Source organism: Nelumbo nucifera, chromosome 6, assembly GCF_055504915.1.
Source record: "Nelumbo nucifera cultivar China Antique chromosome 6, China Antique-T2T, whole genome shotgun sequence".
NCBI lineage: Eukaryota > Viridiplantae > Streptophyta > Magnoliopsida > Proteales > Nelumbonaceae > Nelumbo > Nelumbo nucifera.
This window is the reverse complement of record NC_142654.1, coordinates 64103783-64128005: the sequence shown is the minus strand read 5'-3', so window position 1 is coordinate 64128005 and position 24223 is coordinate 64103783. Positions and strand designations below refer to the sequence as shown.

General features: G+C 38.0%; 1 protein-coding gene across 2 annotated transcripts; it reads left to right on the top strand.

Annotated features, from left to right (window-relative positions):
- The first annotated feature begins 14420 nt into the window (after positions 1–14420).
- On the top strand, positions 14421–23402 carry LOC104587099 (protein ROLLING AND ERECT LEAF 2-like). Of its 2 annotated transcripts, XM_088890796.1 has the most exons (5): positions 14911–15051; positions 15164–16072; positions 16431–16645; positions 18427–18650; positions 21680–23402. In XM_088890796.1, exons 2-5 carry the CDS (start codon positions 15271–15273, stop codon positions 22389–22391), a joined length of 1953 nt encoding a protein of 650 aa, XP_088746922.1. In that variant the 5' UTR covers positions 14911–15051; positions 15164–15270; the 3' UTR covers positions 22392–23402. The 2 variants fall into 2 exon arrangements, with proteins under 2 accessions (XP_010242855.1, XP_088746922.1); XM_010244553.3 differs by having other exon boundaries at positions 14421–16072.
- The last annotated feature ends 821 nt before the right edge of the window (positions 23403–24223 follow it).

Below are 24223 nucleotides of genomic sequence, written 5' to 3'. Positions count from 1 at the left end.
AGTCGCTTCGGCATAGGCAACCAACAACCCAGTCGCTTCAGCATGGGCAAACAAGTAGCTCATGCGCAGGCAGGTCGGGCATATACCTTATAGTGTCTGTTCACTTCGGCATACATTGAGATTGGGTTACCCCTACTCGGGCCTAGTTCGTCAGCTCAGCACTTCAGGAGTAATCCATACTTTGAAAAATTTTGAACAACAAAGATTTTCAAAACTACTGCATTGTATTAATAAAAAGGAGTTCGAAGTACATGTAAAAAAAAAAAGAGTTACGTCTATTCAGTCGAGCTCGGAGGCTTGAGACATCATATCTGTACCGGGGGGGTCCAAGAAAAGAGGTAGATAAGCATCAGTCGATGTGGGGCTCCTCATCCCAAACAGTAACTCCAGCAGGCTGGTCGGTCTCTAACAGTCCTCGGCAATAGCGTCTCCATCTTTCTCCTCCATTGTCTCTTCACTGAGGAGGTCGTCTTCACTCTCCTCCTCGGAGTGCGGGCCCTTAGCAGTCTCTCCGGCCATCTCCTTGGTGACTCTGGATGTGGTGATAGTGCTGAGGTCGAGCTTGGGGAACTCACGTCGTGTCAACCACCTTCTAAGCTTGAAGCCCTTGCGATATGCCGCTATGCCGGTCTCGATCAGTAATTTGCGTTGCTCCTCCAAAGACTTATTCTCCTCGACGGCCTGGACCTTGGCATCCTTGATCGCGTTGTCAAAAATCTTCATACGCTCCCTCACGAGTTCTTTGAGGTTCTCCTTCTCCCTTTCGAGAGCCTCCCTCTCCTCCTTGAGCTTCTTCTTCTCTTCCCTCAACAACACGATCAATTCCTTTTGAGCTCGTGCATCCTTCCTCAGCTTATGAATTTCGCCACAAGCTAAGTTCAATTTGTGATGAATGCTCCAGGAGGATTCTTCAGCCTACAAGGCCCACTTCAAAAGCACCTCAAATTAGCAAGCTAGAGCATGAATTGCGGAGTTCACCAACCAAGGAAGAAACAAAATCTAAGTACCAAGAAAAAGTGATAAAGAGCACCGTCCAAAGATCAGATACATACCACCATACAGTGAGTAGCCGCTCTACCCCGAGCTAAGCCACCGGTAGATCGGCCCATTGCATGACCTCCTCGACAAAGACTGCATCCTTACTCTTGAGGAGGTCGAGTTTCGGGTTCAAAATGCTCCGAGCTGCCTGGGAGGAGTCATCCCCCGAAGGGGTGGCCTTCTGAGTGGACTGGGGCTCGGACTCTGGAGCCTCCTCGGGTAGGTGAGGTGGAGAAGCCCTACCTTGGTCTTCCTCGACCAAGTCAATAACTGGAGGATGCTCGACAACAGGAAGATGCTCGGTGGCAGCAGTGTCGATGTTGGATGTGGTGGCGGCCCCATGGGGACGAGCCTTCTTGGAGGCCTTCCTCTTCTTCCCTCTCTTCATGCTACCGAAGAGCTCGGTAGTAGGGATATCAGCCATGGCTCCTATAAGAGGTAATGAATAGATTAGTCACAAGATTAAGACAAGCTGCAAAGAAGAAAACAAGTGTGTGCACCAAGATGGTGACCTACCAGGAGGACTTAGCTTGGCTTGTATGAGATTTTCTTCAGGCACGAAGTTCTCGAACTTCAACCCGAGCTTCGCCCAAGAACAGACTTCCTCCTGTGTCTCTTTGTCCAACTTGATGCCGGGGTCCTGAATGGCAGGCCTCTAGTGAGTCAAACATAGCCACCCCACTTTATTCCGAACCACGAAGTAGCATTTCTTCTAGGTCGGGACTTTGCTGGGGAGGTCGTACAAAATCTTGTAACCAGGACGGGGAGACATGTAGTAGCTTTGCCTATTTTCCAGGAGAACACAGGTAGAGTTCTTTTTGGTAGAGTAGATCGAAGAAAAAATGTCGAGGGTCAAGGGTCGGTTATAGTTGTGAAAAAGGGAGATGGTACCTACAATGTTGTAGATTGAGTTGGGGTGAAACTGATCTATGGCGATATCAAAAAATTTGACGACCTCGATGATAAAGGGGTGAAGTGGGAAGCACAGCCCAGCTACGAGCTGCTCCTAAAACACCACGATCTCGTCGTGACCATGGTCCCAGGGAAACCTTCCTAAGGGAATACTATATACAAGGTTGTCGGACAGCTTGTACCAAGCTACTAGGGACAGGAGTCTGTCAATCGTCATTGTGGAAGGACCGAAGTTGTCTGGTCCTAGAGTCCGGCATTAAGTGGAGGCCCCCTCACCGAAAGCCTCGCGCTCCTACCAAAGTGTGTCTGCTTCGGACGGGTTGGAGTCTGAACCCCACACTGAGGCATTCAACTTGGCAGGGTGAGACCTCGCGACCTGCGCCGAGACCCCCATCTCGACCCCGACAGACTCTTCACTCTAGTCAAATAGGCTACCCGTGCTAATGCTAGACATACCGAACTAGAGGAAAAAGACAACAAGAAATGGAAACAAAGAAAGACGAATTCACCAAGAAGATCGAAGGAAGCAAAACGACCTCAGGCGCAAGGGGAACTAACACCGACCCGGAAGACTGAAGCGCGACCTCAACAAACTTGAGCACGCAATGTATGGCGAGAAAAATGGGCCCCTCTGGCCCTTATTTATAGCCATTACGACCGGTACTCAACAATAGAGATCTACACAATCCGACGGATCCCATGAAAACCGATTGCACGCCACCCGAGATCAAAATCGGTTGAGCGTGCGAATTGACGTCCGCACGTACCCAGTACGCGATCTGGGGTATTCCTTGAGCCAAGTGGGTCATGTAGGTCCGACCAAAGAGTCACCCTCCGAACCGCTCAGAAGTCGTGCCAAATCCACCTGGGCTCACCATGAACTCCCCGCACCGGGTTAGGACCCTTGGCACGGGGAGTGGAGGGAAATTGATGAAGGGAGATTTGGCCTGACCTAATAAGCAAAGGACACATGGATATGGTCTGTCAGCCAGACGACAAATCAGCATGTGGTGCCACATCAACAAGATCGCGGGACCTCGGGTGTTCAGTCACTTCGGAGTTGGAGCACCTCGGTACCCACGTACATTGAGGTGCCACATAATCGAGCCTTGAAGCTCGTCAGTTGTCTCCGAACTTCTCGGGATCACACCGCGTAACTATAGCCTTTGTCCTCGCCCCGCCTGAATCGGAGGGAAACGATAAGCCTTATTAATTGGTACGTTACCCTCCTTCCAAAGCGGAACAGATCCCTACGTCACGAGTTGAGGATTCCGGGAGCATTTCGCGAGACCCACGGTGGCCCTACTATATATGGGCATCAACCGCCGAGACTCAGGTACGCGCGATTACTTGCTCACTAGCTTACTTACATTCAAGCTTTTAGCTCGCAACCAGAGTACAATATTAACTTAAGCATCAGTGCGACCTCGCCAGATTAACCACCCCGAGTTCTTTGATCTTTTCTCTTGTAACTTGGTCCAGCTCACTACACGACTAATGCCCAGGTAGTCTATGGAAAAGGGGAATTGGTCAAACAAATTATTAACCCCTATTAGCACATAAAAATTAGGACACCTTTGGAAAATTGTCTCATTTAATAAATTCATATATTTTATTTTTAATAAAAAATATAAATAAATAAATGTAATGGATAAGTATATTTCCATCAAAATAACGAAGCAAGAGCCATGTTGCAGACTGAGGTTCTTGTAATGGCGGAGATGGTATATTGTAGATGGTGAGAACCCACTCCTAGTAATTACAATGACATGTACATTTCACCAGATGTGACTACATTTTTGGATAATCAGATTGGACTCACATGTATTGATGGGTCATATAATTCCCTTATTCATTCCAATCAGTTGGTAATTATGACAATAATAGATTAAGACAATTTCAACTACACTTTGGACCCTCCTCTCGACTTTTTAGGGTTTAATCTAACGTCTCTCTCTTTTTTTTTGTTTTGGTATTTGAATGATGTTATTCCATTTGACGGAATGATCATTTCTTCCCCTTGTTTAGGAATGAAATCCCATTTTAATTTCTATCTGAATCAAATGGATTAGGAGAATAGGTAGAGATGATACATCAGATTAGGGGCGAGCATTCAGTTTATTCGGTTAAAAACCAAATCAAATAAATTAAAATTTTAAGAACTAAACTAAAAAAATTAAAACCGAACCAAAACTGAAATATAGAAAAAACAAAATAACCGAAACTAAAATTTTATGTTATTTCGGTTAAAACCGAATTTGACTAATATATACTTTATTATATATTATAACCAAGGTTCAAAATATTGATACGATACGCCCCATATCGGGCATATCGTATCGTATCTTTTGGTCTCGATACACCTATTTACAGGTGTTTTTGGACCCCCATTTATTTCAATAAAATAAGATTTAAAAAACATTTCTAGAAATCAAGTTTTGAAAACAAAAACTAAAAAGAAAAACATTAAGCAGTTAATTTTTAGTACCGATACGCCCCTACTGATACACAGGGATGTATCGATACTTTGAACCTTGATAATAACATATAATATATATTATATATATTATGAAATCAAATTTTATTATATTATATATTAATATATAAATATATAATATATTATATATATTACATATAATAATAGAAAGTTTGGTTAACCAAATTTCTAATTCTAAAAACTGAAAATCGAAAACCGAATTAGTCAAAAACCGAATTATCTGAACTGATTTAATAAAAAATCGAAAAGACCGAACCGAAAAAATTGAAACCGAAGTTTTTGGTTTGGTTTTTCGGTTTTAACTGAATAATGCTCACCCCTATATCAGACTATTTGATGACTTTGCCATGTGTCTCAACTCTGGAAATGTAATACTCATCACATGCTGGAATGGAAAGATCAAAATTTGTGTGTTGTAATGGTGGACAGAGAATTAGGATTTGCTACTCGCTCGAGTACACCTCACACTGACCTCATAACACACATTCCATTGCATATTGAAAATATCTCCCATTAATAACAACAATACAGTATGAGTAGTATTCCTAATGTGTAGTGGGATGTGTTGTGAGGAGTTCGGATTTGTTCCTCACGGAGAGCACCTCAGAACGCATTGGGAGACATCTTCGCATGAATGATAATATCTTGTAAGGTTGATGTGAGGCATGTTCTGTGAGGATCAAATATAAACTCTGTTGTAAGGTTGGTGTGAGGAGTGTTGTGTAAGGAACAGATCTGCATTCATGGAGAGAGACCAAGGCCCTGTTTGGCAACATTTGCATTTGTTTCTATTCTTTTATAAATTCCTGTGCTAGAACAAGAACTTTATTTCTTGCTCTCCAAGAATGACATAGGTGTTTGGCAAATTGTTATTCGAGAACAGATTTTTGTTCTACAAAAATAGAAATAATGTTTGGATACAGAAGCAATTTCTTAACATCAGTTCTACAAATCTATCCCCATTAAGTATAAAATTAAACGAGTGTCATGTCATAATGATGTCTTCATGTTGTCACCACCTAATCCTTGATTACTTAAGGATCAAAACAAAACATACAATAAAAAAAAGCCCAACATGCTACGAAGCAACAATAACTGCAAGCAGTAGTGGCTACAAAGCGATCCTTATTTGTAAGAAATTTCAGTTTCATCCATTAAAGAGTTCACAACCTCCTTAATTCACTAAAAGACAAAGTTAACTGTTGTCAAATGGCCCCTACTCTCTCTCAAATGTAATGCCTCTTGTTTTACAGAGAAATGAATATGGTTATTTTAGAAAACATGGTTCGAAAATACTACCAAACCAGCCATAGACACGGTTCTTCTAAAAAATTAGACAAGAGAAATTAGATAGTTGTTGTAAAATCTGATTAAATTCCATCTTACAGAGAAATGAAAATGATTATTCTAGAAAACACGTTTCGAAAATACTAACAGAAAAGAGTGGCCCGAGATTAGAATCATTGGAGACAACCATCCACTTGTGTAGCTTCAACTCGCGGCTCCCTAGGTTTGCAGTGGTAGAAGTTTGACCAAATACATTGCCAAGGCCTAAATTTACTAGTTGCACTTTGTGGTGGGCTTCAACAGAAAGGTTGGCCTCATGGGTAATGGCCTGGCCATGGTAATTGGGCTAGAGGTACGGAAGATATATCTTCTCTAGCCCGTTTTCATTCTTCCCTAGCTTTATTTTATTGGTCGGACTCTCTTCATTTGGAAACTAGAACGAAACCATGATGAACTCTGGAAGTCAATTGCCAGGTTTTGAACACATGGGCTGAGGGTACCAGACTTGCATTTATGAGTTATGACCGAACCCGTCCAGATTCTTTACTGGACTCGGATTATAAATCGAGGAATTCAATTGGGAGGTTCTTTTAATCACTTCTGAAGAAAAATCAAACATCTAGAAATGGTTGAAGGAAGAATTTGAATGAAATCTTGACTCTGCTGGGCGAGAGGAGTAGTAATTTGGTATTGTAGCAAAAACAACACCGTGGAAAAGAAAACTACTGGTAATTTGGTATTGTAGCAAAAATTAACAAATAAAGCCTACAAGAAGAATATTTTGAATTCTATTTATAGTCAAAAAGAAAAAAGCAAAACATATTCCGAAGAAAAAAATTGGCAGATAGTGTGAGAATCATGATTTTATATGGTTTGGTTTGAAAAGGTGTAAGCAAAAGCAACAAAGACAATGCGGTGGTCCCAAATTACGAATGCCCCTCACACCTTCGCGTGTGTTAAAAGAAAATAGGAAAAATGTATGGCTCAATTCTAATTTAGATTTATTATGAAGTCAAAGGTCAAAAATAAATAAATATTTGATGTTAGGATTTTCAAATCCGGATTAGATTGGAAGGTTGGACCGGAAAAACCGGGATGACTGGTTCCGTTTTTCTCTAAAATCTTTTTTTTTTGTCAAAAACTGTTAATTTGGTCAATGAACTGCTGACCCAAATTGTCAAACCATCGATCCAAATAATGATTTTGACCGTTTTTTTCTTTTTGGTCAAGACGATCCATCCTTCCAGATTTGGTCAATTCTAATTTAACTTTTTTATCTAACCCGAGTTGCAATCTTATCTATAGTTGAATCTACTACTATATACAGATTATAAATTCCTGAAGGGATCAAGGGATCAATCCTAACCCAATCCAAAATTAAACTAAATAAATCCTGACTCAGTACCCAGCAATTTGGTTCATTACGTTGTTATTGTCGTTGGGTCTTTCGTTCTTGGTATAAAATTTGAGGTGTTAAGAATTTTGTTTTGAAAATTTGAGGCAGACCAAATCTTGGTTAAATTCTTTGAGCTCGTGCGTGTTATGCAACTCCTTTGAATTAGCACCAGTCTTACCAGCAATGGATAATCAATTCAGTCAAACAAATTAAAATAAACATTGAATACAATCAAACAAATTAAAAATCTCATGCGATCAAAACATTTCGACACCATTGAAACATGATCCAACGCACACATATCATGAGATTGGGACCGACCTGCCATGTATAAAACATGCGATGTTGGTAGGACGATGGAACGTATTTTGTTGGCAGACGGAGATCCGGACCCGTCAAACCAACCGGCCGTGACTGAGTAAATTCGTGCATCGGGCACATGACGTCACAGTGTAGACATAATCATAATGGAGGCAGGGAGGACTAATTCAACTGTAGCTTCGTCATGTTGGAATAAAGCAGTTGTGGGGTTGGGAATCTGAAAGTTATGAATCAAAGACTCTATGATTAACTAAAAGGAAAAGGTATCATGACGCCTATATTTTATTCTTATTATTATATATGATAATAATTATAATGTTACAATTCTTTACAACTCTAATTTTAATATTATAATTATAAGATAATATCTCAAGTCTAAAATGAACATAGTTATAACAATGTTCTCGTTTTTAGTAGTCTTCTTGATTATAAAGTGGTTATTTTTATTATTATTATTGTTACTTCTTTTAGGATAATATAAATACATAATTTTTTAACAAATGCTAATGTGTGAAAATTATATGATGTGGGAATGAATTGTGACCACACAATTTCCTTAATATTGGTATATGCGCCACATTTTTTTGGGTACTATCTATATGTCTATATTTATATATATATTAATATTGGGTGTACCATGTCTCCATGGCTCTCCTTTCTCCCCTATATTCATCTATTTAGTCTTTTTCTTGAATTTTTAATTTTAAAATTGAACAAAATTATTCAAATAGCCAATCAAATTTATCTCTCATGGACTCACCATTAACTCTCCCTTCTCTTTCTCCTTAATTCCTTTGATTATCTCTCCTCATTAGTCATTCCATTGACTCTCCTCCAATAATTCATTCCATTAATTTTTTCCCCTCTCAACTAATCTATTAAATTGCTTACTCTTTTTCCTTTCTTAGTTATCTTTTTTTTTTCCTTTTTAATGTTGTTCCATCTCCCCTCCCCATTAATCTAATAAAGCAAAAGCAATTTATTTACTAGTGATCATTTCAATCTGTTCCAAGCCCGGATTCACATCAGATCCACAAACAAATAATAGTTTAAAAATTAATTAATAAAAATATCATAAATTGTTAAATCACTTAAAAATAAATTTTAACTCAAGTAAATATTTTCTTTTGAGCTAGGTCTAATTGAGGTCTACACCAAACCCACACATAATATGGGTAATAGGGCTGTAAACGAATTGGATCCAAATCATCTACATCCACGTTTGATTGTGAAATATCTAGATTTGCATTCACATTCGATTATTAAGTCTAACCAATTTGGGTGATTGATCCAATTGTCCTAATTTAAATTAAAATTTGGTCCCATTAAGGATGATCCAAATTTGATCCCTTTGAAATTGGATCAAACATGGATCCACCACTATTTGATTTAAATATATAGCTCATATATACTTAAAATTTATATTCCATGAAAGGAATTCAAATAGTGATTTTATGCCTATAATTCAATTCATCACACCTATGCTACTTTAAAAAGTGCGAATGACCTCAAGAATATTTCTGGAATTTTTTGAGGACAAAATTTACCCCTCTATACTTAAATTTATTGATAAAATGAGGGCAAATAGGGTAATTGGTTATTCATATTAAATGAGTCCAAAAGAGGAAATTTTAAGATATTCAAGCATTCGATTCCCTCCCATTAAATCCAACATTTAAGTTATTAGCTTGCATTCTTGTTCATTGAATCATATATTTAAGTCATCTTTGTTTCTTCTCATCATTAAGTTCAATTAATTAAATCCATACTTAATAAATCAATAATTCCAATAACATAAATGCTTATACTTTTAAAATCTACCTAGAAAAATAGTGTTTTCATCTACCTAGTGGTCAGAAATTAAACCATTTTGGGTCAAATGAGTTAATCCATGTTGCCATAATTAAATAATAAAATTCAAAAATAGATATAATAAAAAATAGAAATTAAAAAAAAGTAGGAACATTTTTAACATACATATTAAACAATAATAAGTATGATAAATAACAAATGTTTTTATTAATGATGGAAATGGAATGTAAAATTTAAAATCAATTAGATATAAAAATATTTTTATATTCTCTTTCATTAAATCCTACATTTTAGATATATTTTTCTCATCATTAAATTCTTGTAGTTAAATCCACAATATTAATTTTAATAGTATAGAAAAGTAAATATTTTGAAAAGTAATTTGAAAACAAAAAAAAAATCTTCCCTTCTGGTGGTGGGCAAGCAATTCAACCAATATTTGGGGTCAAAATAAATTAATAAATAATGTGATAATTAAATAATAAAAAATTAAAATAAATAAGTATGAAATGTCATAAGTATTTTTATTAATGATGAAAATGGAATGCCAGATTTAAGATCTACCTAGAAATGAAATGATGTCATAGTCAAATAATAAAATTTAAAAAAATAGAACAAAGAATCACAAAAAATAAAAAAAATATATATAGAGAAAAATGTGGGCACATATCTAATGCTAAACACACACACACATATAATATTGGGTACATCTCTAATATTATGCATTCATTATATTGAACAAAAATAAGTGTAATAAGTAGAAATTATTTATATAATGTAAATGAAATATATAGTTTAAAGGAAAAATTATAGTCAATGTGAGTTGTACATTTAAAATTAGGTTGTAGGATGGCCTAGAAACCAATAAAACTTTGACAACCGGCTCTACAATTCAAATTATAAAAACCCCCGCCATGTCACGAGAGGCTTATGTGGCTGTTGCCAACATGGGACCATAGGTTTTCAGTTTCTCTCCCGCTCCCTCTGTCTCTCGATCCCCCTCTCTTCTCTCTCATTCTCACAGTCATGTCTCAATTTGCCACTCCCTCTGTCTCTCCCACTCTCTCAGCTTTGGTTTGTAGCCAAATCAAAACTTCTATTTCTTTTCCACACATACACTCTCTCAACCTATCGTTCTCTCTCATTCTTCTCACTCACTCACTCACTCATTCTCTCTCTCTCTCTCTATCAATATCTCCTTCACCCTTAGTTTTTTTCCCGCTCCCTCTCTCATTCTTTTTTCTTACAAACTTATATAATATTGATTAAACCGTATAAAAGAACTAAAGGGACCAACACTTGTATAATCAAGTTATTAATTTCTATCAAGTTAGTGTAAATTTCGCAACCAAGAGTGTTTTTTGAATTTTAATCAAATTGGTGTAATGATTTTTGAATCATACCAAGTTGGTTTCATGTTCTTTTATACAGTCAAATTAATATCATATAAGTGTGTAGAAAAATAACAAAAGAACGAGAAGGGGAGTGGGAGAGAAATTGAGGGAAACAATAGAAATTAAGAGAGAATGAGAGAGATTGAAGGAGAACAATAGGTAGAAAGAGAAAGAGAAATTGATAAAGAGAATGCAAATACAGAAACCGAAAACCATTTTTATTTGTTTTCAAATCACACAATCGTTGAGCAGAAAAAGACAACTGTGAGAGTGAGAGAGTGGGAGGGTATATATATATAGAGATAGATAGATAGATAGAGAGAGAGAGAGAGAGAGAGAGAAACTAAAAACTTTTTTTTTTAATTTTCCAATTACTTAGCATTAAAAGGCAATTCAACCGACTCTAACTATAAATTTCCCTAATTTAAAATTAATCCAAAAGTAAAAATATTTTCTTATCTAGATAGTGGGTCAATGATCCAACTTTTCAAAGAAACCCATGATGTCATAATTGAATAATAAATATTTAAAAAAAAGATAGAACATCAAAAATGAAAATGTATGGAATTTTGTCGAAAACATTTAAGAACATTTCTAATGTTATATATTCATCATATTAAATAAATATAATTGTTAAAATAAAAGCTATTTTTATTTATGATAGAAATTGAATACAAAATTTAATAACAACAACAACAACAATAATAATTATTATTATTTGCTATAAGTATTTAAATTTATTTTTAATCACGTTGTTACTTTTGTTAATTTTCAATTTCTATCTTAATTATGATATATCTAAAATTCAATTAATTAATATAAAAAAAAATTATGTATAACGTATGTGCTTAATTACTAATCCCCAAAAATGAGGTTTTTAATACAACGGACGAATAATTTATCCTTTAAACCTGTAAACCCCTCAACGACGAGAAGGAAACTTACCAACAAGCGGGCTGACACCTTGCATTTGAGAATCCTTATCTTATGTATGGGTTATTGTACCTTTTTTTTCCTTAAGGCTTGTTGGTGTTAAGAGTCTGGTCTAGGTTGATAGGGTGAGTCTGTGCGCGGTTTGATATAGGTTTTTGGTACACGATGATCTACATCCTCGATCCTCCCCTATATTGATTTGATAACTGTTAATAAAATCGAAGGTGACTGACAGACTGCCCTTCTACTTCGAATAAACTTAGAGTTAAAATAAATACTCAAAATTAGTTTTGTTTTTTTATAAACAATTAGTTTTGGTCATGAAACATGATATTTTAATGCATTTTATTAATATTTTATACTATTTTTATGATGATTAATTAAATTTTATTTGAATCAGACATGGTATTTAATACCATTGTCGTTTATTAGAAAATTGCTCCCGGGTGAACATCAAATAGGCATTTCTGGTTATTACTTATTAGGAAAATGTTTGTCTATGTGACCATGTTTTTGGCTCACTTCCTGGCTTATGTGGCAACTAATAACACGTGATTGTCGAGCTGGCCAAGGGTGTCCCATGACGGATTCTGTGGCTATTCTGTTTAGGCCGCATTAGAACCAACTGCATAATGGAAGATCATGACTAGGAAGGAGTGTCTCATACGGACAATGTAGAAAATTCCGTCGGAGAAGAGGGAACCCCTTGAAGACCTCAACGGAAAACCTCATCCCGACAACCCTATAAGTTCTATCCGACTAGAACATGGATATTCAACTATACATAGGTATTCCTCGCTCGAGGTAAAGGATTTTTGGAACTCTCTACTCACCTAACACCTCTTCGCCCCATCTCTATGGCTCGAAACTAGCATTTTCTCAACATGCTCATCCCAGTCAAACCTTTTTTACTCTACTGATTTAAGTGTCGGAGTGCCTACCTGGGGAATAACTCCTCAGGCCTTTGACTCTTCCTGTACATAGTTGCAGATCTCGGTGTGCGGCTTCGTCCTTCCACCTCGGCCTCATCCAGTTGGAAGGAGTATCTAACTGCGTCCATAGACAACATCAAATTGACGTTGTCTGTAGGAAACACACAAAAAGCCATTTCCCAAACCTCTACTGTACACTAAAAGCAATCATGTCCAAGAACACATCCGATTGCTCCGGAGCCCGCTCCCCATCTCAGGAATCCCATTCACTCCGCAACTCCCCACCTCAGGAGCCCCAGCGGTTGGCCCCATGAATTTCTGTGCCATGTAGCAGAAGGTCGATAGTATCCTCGCCATGATGGAGATGCTAGGGCAATCGGTGCAGGTCCCTAGGACACTTACCTGCCGCGCAGGTGCCTAGCATGGCTGATCCTTGTACTGAGGACTCCAAAAGGTGCCACACGGATCGGCCCTGGGCCCAATCCGCAGCCATCTTGGTGGTCCGATTCCTTAGCTCGGCCTCGTGCACACGACGCCCACAATAGATCCTATCGCTCCAATGTCCAAGTTCCGGTTAGAGAACGACTTGGCCAACGTTTGCAGCAACTGCCGATCTCAATGGCCGAATCTAGCTCGGTCTGGGACTGGCATGCAATCCCAAAAGGGGAGAAGTCCATGAATGTGGCACCAGTTGACCGTATTGCCGATCTCAAAGATTTATGAGAAATGTTGGCCAAACTAGAATGCAGCTAGCCAAATCGCAGTGCAACTCCTCGAACCAGATGGTAACCACCCCAGTTCGAGAAGTATGATGGAACCTCAGACCCCAACGACCACCTCGAGGGTTCAAGGCAATAATGATGTTGCACGACTCAACTGAAGCTCTCATGTGCAAGGCCTTTGCCACAACCCTACATGGAGTTGTCGGAACTTGGTACACTTCGCTCTCGCCACAATCCATATCCTCCTAGGAGCAGCTGGAGATACAACTTCTAGTATAGTTCACTACCAACCAAAGGCACTGGAAGACCTCGGCTAGCCTCATGTAGGTGTGCCAAAAGAGATGAGAGACTCTACGGGACTATTTGACGAGATTCAACGTTGAATCCCTTCAAGTCCGAGCCTTGAACCAATAGGTGGCCGTAGCTGCAATCATGAATGGGTTGCACTCATCAATGTTCAGCTTCTCTCTATAGAAGAATCCTCCACCCACTCTAACCGCATTTATGATACATGCACAGAAATATATTAATACCAAAAAAACTTAAGCACTGCATAGAGAAGAGGAAGACCAAAACAACCGAAAGGAGTGTCCCACACGGACAAGAAAACAAGTTCCGCAGGGAAGAGTGAACCACCCAAAGACATTGACGAATAACCTCATCCCGACAACGTTATATGAAACGTTTCCTCCTAAAAGGGAAATAGAACCAAACGGCCCCTGATGGATAGGATCCTATTCTAATTCCAATAATCCAATTTAAATATAAAAGATTTAAATTTGTATATACCTCTATCCCACCTAATTCGATCCGTTTGCAGCCTTTTACATGACCATCTAACGGAGTTCACCTACTCCCCACCCCACACCCACCCAATAGAATGCGTTCCAAAAACGCCCCAGATGCATATTTTAGCGTGTATTGAGAATATCTCTCCCCCGGTACTTATCATGCACGATTTGAATGTGTTATGGGACGTTTTAGAGGCGCACTCTCCTCTGTCACTCCATCTAACGATGATTCGCTGAGGTTGTTGGGACTTCGGAACATGGATCCCCTAAAATCGTTTCAAATCATTACAGAACCCACAACGAATTTCGTGGCGGCAACAGTCGTCAAAGAATTAAAATTTAAGAATTAAGAAAATAAAGAATTAATACACTCTTTTTGGGCTAAATGTTAAGACCGCCATGCACTGTACTTGGTTCCTCCCTCTCTCCCCATCTCCCTCTCCCTCTCCCTCTCTCTCTCTCTCTACAGACTCCGAGCCTCTCTTTCCTCTCTTGTAGCTCTTTTCTTCTTTTCCCCATCTCCCTTATTCCTCCCTAAACCCTAACTTTCTAGAATTCTAACTCACCGTCGTTACCGCCATGCGTAGTCCTCAATGCTGCTTCTGTAGTAGGAGTGGTGGTGGTGGTGGTAATAACAGTAGCAGTAATTCTCCCAAGAAAGAGGACAGATAGGGAGTTGGGTACTCGGTCTATCCTCCATCTCTGTCTATCGTCTTACCCTGGGTGGGTTTTATTCCCCCTTTGTTTAATTTTAATTTCATTTCATCTGATTTTTTATTACATTATCACACGGCTGGGACATGGGTTGCGCCACCTCTAAGCTCGATGACCTCCCGGCCGTCGCTCTCTGCCGCTACCGCTGCCAGTTCCTCGACGAAGCAATCCGTCAATGCTATGCCTTCGCCGATGCTCATGTCGCTTATATCCGCTCACTCGAAAGGGTCGCCCTCTCCCTACACCGCCTCTTCCATCAAGAAGATGCCGATAATTCTGCCGCTGCCGCTCCACCTTCCCCGGTACTTCCTCTTGCCACCCAGAGAAAGGGTGATCCCGTTGTACTTGCCCATGAACCTTCCACTTCTCCCCGTCCCCCCGCTGCTGTAACTCATCATTCTCACTCCAATTCAGGGTCGCATCTTCACTTCAACTCGGATTCCGACGATGATGGATCTCTTCATCACTCCAGCAATTCTTCCCCATTGCACGACTACAACAATCATCCACAGGATTACGACATGTTCGGTTCTTTTACCGCTGCCGGATATACGACCATGAATTTCATGAAGAATCAAGCCACGCCGTCTGTCTCATACGAACAGCGGCCGATGACCGAGACCGTATATGTGGGCGACTCTTCTTCTTACTATTCATACCCTTATCCATACCCTACCCCTCATTCCTACTACGCTTACCCCCCTGAAAACCATGGCTCCGGCTCCGGCCCCCCTCCGGGTGTCTATGATTCCTCCTCTCCTCCGCCTGCTGCGGCTCCGTCATCCTCTTCCTCTTCGAAACCCCCTCCTCCTCCCTCGCCGCCGAGGAACTCGCTTTGGGATTTCTTGAATCTATTCGATACTACCGAGCGATACTACCATCCTTACACGCCTAGCCGTGACTCAAGGAAAGTGAGGGAGGAGGAAGGGATCCCTGATTTGGAAGACGAAGAGTACGGAGTTGCAAAAGAAGTGCATGGATTTCAGAAGCTTGTTGACACGAAAAATACCGCTGAGGATGAGAATGCCAAGGGAAATGTCAAGGATGGGACAATCCACCAAACAAAGCCGAGTGCGTCGAAGGACAAGGACGGTTTGGAGTATGAAGTTCATATGGTGGACAAGAATGTGGTTTCCAATGAGCAGCGGATCGACGATCAGGCCAACAATGTGGTTAAGCCCCGACCTGTCTCACAGTCTGCTTCTGAGGTTGTCACCATAATTAAGGTTCAGTTCGAGAGAGCTTCTGTGTCGGGCAATGAGGTTTCCAAGATTCTCGAAGCGGGGAAGCTTCCGTATCACCGGAAAAATGCTGTATATCAGGGTATCTAGGACGTCTAGTCAACTTCTTTGATTTTTGTGTTCTCTGATTTTTTTTTTAACAGTTGAACTTTCAAAGATTGCCATTGATCAGATATTTTCAGTGGCAGTTCAATTTTAAACTCCCATTTCTTCTTTTCATATTGCTTGAATGTCCGAATTGTTCCTTGACTTCCTTTCCTAGGCAATAGTTTTGTGTGGAGCGTACACGTTCAGACAAAAATCCTTGTATAAATCATCGATAAGCTTTTTCCTTGATGAAAGAAACGTTCCTAATTGTTACAATAGAAAGCATAAGAGAGATGAGTTTTTGTTTATATTTTCTTAGATTTTGATTTCTGTGGCTTTTCCCTCTGAAACAGTGTCCTCCAGGATGTTGCATGTAATTACTCCATCTCTGTCAATAGTAGCAGCACAGCCTTCTACATCCAAAAATGCGGCATCCTCATCCTCCTCTGAGAAGGCTGGTCCTGTTTACTTGGAGTTCGAAGAAGATGTAGGGATTCTCTCAGGGAATCTTTCTTCTACCTTGAAAAAACTATTCATGTGGGAGAAAAAACTGCTTGATGAAATCAAGGTATGGCATGTTTTGCTTTGATCACTGCTACTTTGCATTTACCTCAATTTCCTGATTGTTATAATTCGATTTCATTTAAATTTTAATTGTTTAAAAATTCATTGTTGGTTGATAATGATCAATTTAGGTGGAATATTTGTGGATACTCCTGTGCTTCCTAGAATTATGGCTTTGTTCCTTTTTCAATGGTTATTTCCTTATCTACCTTTCTTTGATGATGTCAATTTAGAGTAATACAACCTCCATTACTTCTTGTGCTGCCTTCTATGTAGTTGGACCAATAGAAGGAGATTTAATCGTAGTATAACCAATGCTAGTGGTACACCCATAGCAATGCTGAATCTTAGGAAATTTTCTTCTTTTTATTTTGTGGATGTCATAGAAATCTTTTGAAGACTGCTGGTTGATATGATTTCAAGTTGAGCTTCATGGAGGATTTGCGTGTTTTTTTTTTTTTTCTATTACATGGACGGAGGCTTTTTTTTCTTCCTTCTATTGCTGCAGAGCCTTTTTAACTGGATTTTGCACCTTTAAACATGAATTTGTTATATTACAGATCAATTGAGAGATTGGAAAACAATGACTCACCAACTGTATAGGATGAGATGGAAGAACTTTTTTATGTTTAACTTTTCTCAAAATCATTGACTTCAGGGGTAAATATTGTTGAGAAATCATGAGAAACTTTGTAAGCTATTGTTCTACAGAAGTTTGTGCTTTCATGTGTCTTTTTTTGCCTCTGTTTTTTACCATCAATTTTCTGTTCATCTTATTTCTTGGTTTTCTTCTCCTCCTTTGTAAAACTATAAAGTTTTATTAAGGTTATGAAGCAATGCACAGCACATGTCAAGATCAACTAAGAGGATATACTGTCATCTCTTGGACAGAAAGTAGATCCTACTTCAATTGAATAACTTGTACTCGTCTGTATTTCAATTATGGAAAGCTATAGAGTAGTTAATAAGGGCTTGCTCATCTAGAAGCTGAAGAGGTTCTTTTCCACCTTAAGCACTAGAGATTATAATGTTTTTTGCATTATGGTAAATTAAAATTGTCAACCTCTGCATGTACACACTTTTGAGTTTCTATGCTTGTTACACAACGGAAATTTAAGCAGTTCATATTTTGACAATGAAGTACCTGAGTTGAAGTATCAAAATATTTTAGCTGACTGTTAACAGGTAAAGAATAAAAGAAAAATAAAAGCCTTAGGTAATGTAGAATGAAGTTACAAGATCACTGCTGCCAATCCCATTTAATCTTGATGGCAATTTTCTGAGTTTGAAGACAAAGAACATATGCATGGGGTGGTTGGTCCTGCACATACCGTTGGTCCAATTAGAAGATGTGTGACAAATTCCAAGCTCTGAATCTTTTTGACAATGACCATCATTTCTGACTGGCCATAAGTGTTAAGCTGTTGTATGTGTAACCTCCTTGCGGTGTATAATGCTCCTATAACGTGTCTGTTTTCCATGTAAATGACTACATCTTTTTTATGTCTTGTTACGCTCTCACTTTAAATGCTGTCACAATGAGAAAAGTACTGTTATCTTGTTTTATTTGTGGCTCATCTCTTTGGAGTTGGGATTGCATGCCGTATTTTCTCATGTTATTTGAAATTTACTCTGAGATGCATGTCTTTCAAGGACCATCGTGCACTATATTTAGTTTGAGATGGTACATTGGTTTTAGTTTTGTTTATTTTCTAAACTTTCCTATTCTTGCTATGTAAGAACAATAGTGTTCTTCAAAGAATTTCTTGTGATTATGTTTCTTAGGAGGAAGAGAAGACACGGCTTGTTCATGAAAGGAAGTCTCGACAGCTGAAACATTTGGATGAGAAGGGTGCTGAATCTCATAAAGTTGACTCTACTCGAACCACTGTCAAGAATTTATCTACAAAAATTAAAATTGCAATCGAGTTTGTTGACAGGATATCGAATAAGATAAGCAAGTTGAGGGATGAAGAGTTGTGGCCACAGATCAATGAATTAATTCAAGGGTATGTCATTCTTCTGCTGATATACATTAGCTTGACTGTCATTATTCTTTAGAGCGTTGTGTTCCAATGATTTTTAAATGACTACAATTTAATATCATCATTTAAAAGAGGATGCAGATATGCAATAATTTGGTTTCTGTTGATATGTAGCTTTGTTGAGTACCTTGCTAACTAATTAAAAACAGAAAAAGAATTCCAAGGATAAATCTACTTGCCTATGCCTCCCTCCTCTGGATCTTTTCTTTATCGTTTGGTGTTAGAGATGATGGGTCAGGTGTCTAGTCTGGGACAGGGTGGAACCAGTCCCAACCTAATTATAGTCAAGACGTAAAACTTAGAACTAGAAGTGAATCAATTATCAATCAGGATAATCAGGTTTGACCTAATTATACTTGACATCTGTAATTACCTATAAATATGACAAATTAGAACTTCATTTTTGATAATGTAACCTTAATGAAAATGACAGTAAATAGTAAACTGTTTATATGTTGATAAAACAAGTGTTTTAACTAAAATTCTCTTATTTTGTGTCTGAAGTATTGAAGTTTATCCTTTTAGATGTAAAATATATCAAAAAATATTATCTGTGTCCTGGCCATGATTTCTGGTGGGTGGCATGCCTTACACTTTTTAGGCCCTTAATGCTTGGCACCAGTAATAAGGTAACCTAGGTATCTTCTAAGTTCCTAATTTCTTTTACCAAAAATTAAGTTAATATAAAGGTGTAATGTTTACATATTCATCTATATGAGATCTATAAAATTATGCTGGTATGCCCAGAGTTGTAGCTGATATGAATGAGGGAAGTTGTAATGTGTTAAATTTAGGTTGTGTTTGGTACCTTTGCAATTTCAAGCTCAAACATTTAGATAGGCAATGGAATTTCATGTCAAAACACAAAGTCACCAACACTGGCGTTTTGACATGAAACTTTGTTTGGTTGGTACTGATGCTGACTAGGCTTTCAACAAGTGTTTTGAGCAGTATTGTGTTTGGTATAGGCATCGGTACCTAAAACATTTAAATGAAATGCTTATACTCAATGTGACACCATCTTCTTATATTGATTCTCATCGAATGGTCAAATTTAAAAATAAATGTTTTCTGATGATTGGCTTATTATTACACACAGAATAACATCTATATGCAAGTCTGATGGTTGCAGAAGCGTAGAACCAAAAAAGAACCTTTGTTTTGGAGGTAGCGTTCATGGGTATTCGATGGTATATAACTGTATATCCATCTTTGCTAGCATGCTGTGCACCAGATGACCAGAATTTATCTCTACACTGTCAGATAGGATGCCAACAAAGAGCTAGGTCATTGGACTGTGTATTCAAATGGACATCTAATGAAAGAAACATCAATTTGACGTTTCCCCTAACACCCCCTGTTTTATGTTTCTAGTAGAAATATTTTATGACCATTTTAAAAAACAGTCTCAACCAAACAAAAAATTGATGTTTAAACACAAAATGCCTCGGTGGCACTTATGTGGCTGCGTTTCAAATAGAAACAACCACAGTACCGAACATCACCTTAATTCTTATGATGTAATTATGGGAGTTGTGCCAATAAAAAGTATTGCTGTTGCATGTAAGTAATTTTTCTCAGTAAATTGTGCTTGCAGTGGTTATGGTTTTTGAGATGGATATTAATTTTGCTCAGTAAATTGTGCTTGAGTCGGGGTCTGGAATCAGTTTTAAAAATGAAACCGGTTTTTCTGGAATGTGCGGGGATTGAGAGAAGAAAGAACTATTGGTAGGAACATTCGTAGAAAGATTGCTCCAGATGCCGCTTTATGCCTTTATTGCAAGAAATGAAGTTGGAAGTTTTTGACCTGGACATAAAAAATGAAAGTTTGGGGTGCTAATAGAGGGGATTGGGCAGAGGTAAGGCAAGTGGTTTATCAGGAGGTTTAGTAGTAATCTGGGATCCTGGATATCTAAGGAAAATTGGAGAGGAGGGGAGTACATTCAATCTGTTTTCAGATGGTGGAAGGGGGGTGGGGGTGGTAATCTGTGATAGTGTTATGTATTTCTGTATCTCTGCTCCCTAGCAGATGTTGTTTTGCTTTTTGGTTCCCTATGAAATACAGGTAATGCCTTATCACCTGCTAGGTTGCAATCCTTTTTTATTTTAATTAATTTTATTTTTATCTTCAAAGAAAATAATATACATGGATCTTGATTTTTTTCCAAAGGGATATGGATGTTGTAGTGGCACTTATGTTCATCTAGGTAGTTGGGATTTCATTAACTCTTTCATGGTTATGCATATTTGGAAGAATTAATCATAACTTTATTGAGTAGACTAGGATCCATGGCTCCATTTTTATTATTGTTGATCATAATTTCCATTATAGCCCTTGTATAATTGGCTTTGGTATAGGTGAATGGATAAAGTAGATTCACACTTTTGATTTTCCTCTGTCTGTGAAATACCTGATATTTAAATTAGGTAGGTGATTGCTTACAGCCTCATTTTTTTTTTTCTTTTTTGATGGCAAGTTAATTGTTTTTCCTTTTAACATACAGATGCAAGACTTTTTTTTTTTCTTCTCTGCTGTCACTTGAAAAAAAAGAAATGAAAATGATCTTGCTATCTTGTGCCTTTTAATATGGGAACAACAGCAATCCCTTTGGATATTTGGAAGAAATCGTGACATCTGTGTCATCTGTTAGGCACAGTACTTGTGGCTGGTGGAAGGGAGTTGCCAGATCCCTTTCCCTCTAATGTTGAATTGAAGCATCCTATGAAGGCCGTTACCCAATGCTGGTCTGATTTTAATTGATAAAAAACCATCTGGTCTCAGCTACCCATGGTCTTGCGATCTTTCAAAACTGCTCTCAGGATTGGATTCACATTCTTATGCTTGTTAGCCTGTGGTTAAACCATCATGTGCTATTCTGGACATCTCATATATATATATATGTCTATCCAATGCTACAGAATTTTCATTTCTGCATTTGTTTATGTTTTAAACATGTTAGGTTGACTAATACATAGTTAATTTATTCTTTCAGGTTACTTAATATGTGGAAAGTCATGCTTGAATGCCATCAGAATCAGTGTCAGGTCATTGTAGAGGCTAAAAACTTAGATGCTATTGTATTTAACAGAAAGCTTAGCTCTGCTCAACTTGAAGCCACAGTGCAGTTCCAACATGAGCTTCTAAACTGGATTTCAAACTTCTCCGGTTGGATCAGTGCACAGAAGGGCTTTGTTGATTCCTTGAATGGTTGGCTTTTGAAGTGTCTCCACTATGAACCAGAAGAGACCCCTGATGGAATGGCTCCCTTTTCTCCTGGTAGAATTGGTGCACCTCTTATTTTTGTAATTTGTCACCAGTGGTCTCAAGCATTGGAAGGAATTTCAGAGAGGGAAGTGGTTGAAGCCATGTGTGGTTTTGCCCTAAGTGTGAAACACAATATAGATGTCTGCCAAAGAATGATAGTTCATGGGGATGTGGAGGGGAAAGTTAAGACCTTGGATAGAGAGGAACTGAAGATGCAAAAGGCAATTCAGGCACTTAACAAGAAGATGGTTCTAGTTTGTGAGCAGGAAAATGTTATTGTTGTGCATCAGGGTGACATTACTAATGGGAGTCTTCAGTTAGGTCTGAAAAAGATTTTTGATGCCATGGAAAAGTTCATTGCAGATTCCTTTCAAGCTTATGAGGATCTCCGTGTACGTAGTGAAGATAGGTTTGCTCAAGAGAAAGCAAAAGTTCCATAGAAAGACTCTAGGACTAAATCATTTCTGCCCCTTTTGCAGTTGCTAGCTGGTTCCCTGATTTCTATGCTTGGCACAGTGACGAGTGTCAAGAGGTTTGAGTACTTCGGGATTTTCAGCTGGGATCCAAGAGCAAGATCCTTGGTTTTGGTGCAGAATTTAATTTCCTCGGAAAGATATTTTATTTCATTTTTTGGGTTGGTTAAACCTTCATCCTTTGACTGGTTCAAGAGGGTTCATGATCTTGGTGGTCTTAATTGTGGATCTATTATTAGGGGACATGCTCTTTTTCAACCCTTAAGCAAATATATATCAATATATGTCTGCATAGGGGGCAGCATTACATGTCGAGAAAATATGGATATGAAAAACTCATGAAGGCTGTCTTGTTACGTTCCCAGGAGATGCATAATTGTGAATTTTGTGACTGAAACCGCACCATGTTATGTGAGGCATAATTGGCACCTGTCCAGTTCTAATTCTTCCGAGCAGTTGTTGTATGGTAACCAAGGAGATATGAGACATAATTGGAGTAAGTTCATGGTGGGATTATGTGATCAACCTAAGCTTCATTAGCTTTGTGGTTACAATGTTGTGATTCTAGTACACCACCACGAAGGATTGAGACTTGTGCTCCCTTAGTTCTCTTTCTGCTCTGCTAGGTTTGTTATCTTTGCAGCCAGGGTGGGGACTTTGCTGATTCATTTCTGGCCTCTCGCATGAACACGTGGTTGAAGCAAGGTTGTTGAACTTCAAGGGAAGGACTGCCACAAATTTTCCCTGGGACTGGACCTTCAGGTTTTTGTATTTAGGGATCATCTAGTTTGACACAAGTTAGTAGGTACTTACTGCCTGTCTGGAAGCGCAATCTTGTCTTGTATTATAATGAGCATATATATATATAATTTTTTTTTGCTTGATTTTGTTCAAGTTTGTTGTACAGAAAATCCTGAGAGCTGAAGTGTATTATTTACAAGGAAGACGATGATATATAAACTGAATCAGGCTTCACTAACACAACCGCAGTTTTAGAACTCAGAAAACTTGGTGCTGACTAGTGAAAGGCTGAAAGCCTGAAACTGAAAGTTGGATGCTAATGAAAACTAATTGCCAAGCCTAGAGACCTTGTATCAAATCTTTTTACTCTATGGCTTATATCAATATTTTCAATTTATTGTGCTAATTGAACCATTGCTTGCATAGAGACTGATTAGACTAGTTGAATTGTTATTTGACTTGGATTTTAGGTTCATTTTCCACAAATTGCTTGTAAAAAACCATTGACTTGGCCAACAACATGGTGACTTAGCTAATCAAACCATTGAATCATTTGATTTGTTTAGTAGGGTGATGGAATGGATATCAATTTTATCTTTTCATACTTTTTGTATTCCATTTCCATCATTTAACAAACATGAAAGTGGTTTCATTGTTAAGGTAGTTTTAAATTTTTTATTTCTGTCAATAAAATTTTCTTACTTATCATTCTTAAAAACTAGTTTCATTTCCAAGTTGATTTTCCATATAAAGTTTTTATACTATTAAAATTGTTATTTGTGAATTTAGTTAGTGAAATTTAATGATGAGAAACAAAAATACATTAAATATATGATTCAATGAGAGAAAATTGAAGTTAACTTTAAATATGAGACTTAATGAGAGAATAGAATGAAATAAAAAAATAGTATTCAATTTACAATTTATATATATATATATATGAGAGAGAGAGAGAGTAATTTAAGTCAAGAAAAAGTTTAAAAGCCTTAGAGATCTATTGCCATTTCTTATAGATTCCAAGTAAATTGTAATTCATCTACAAATCAACATGTTGCTCC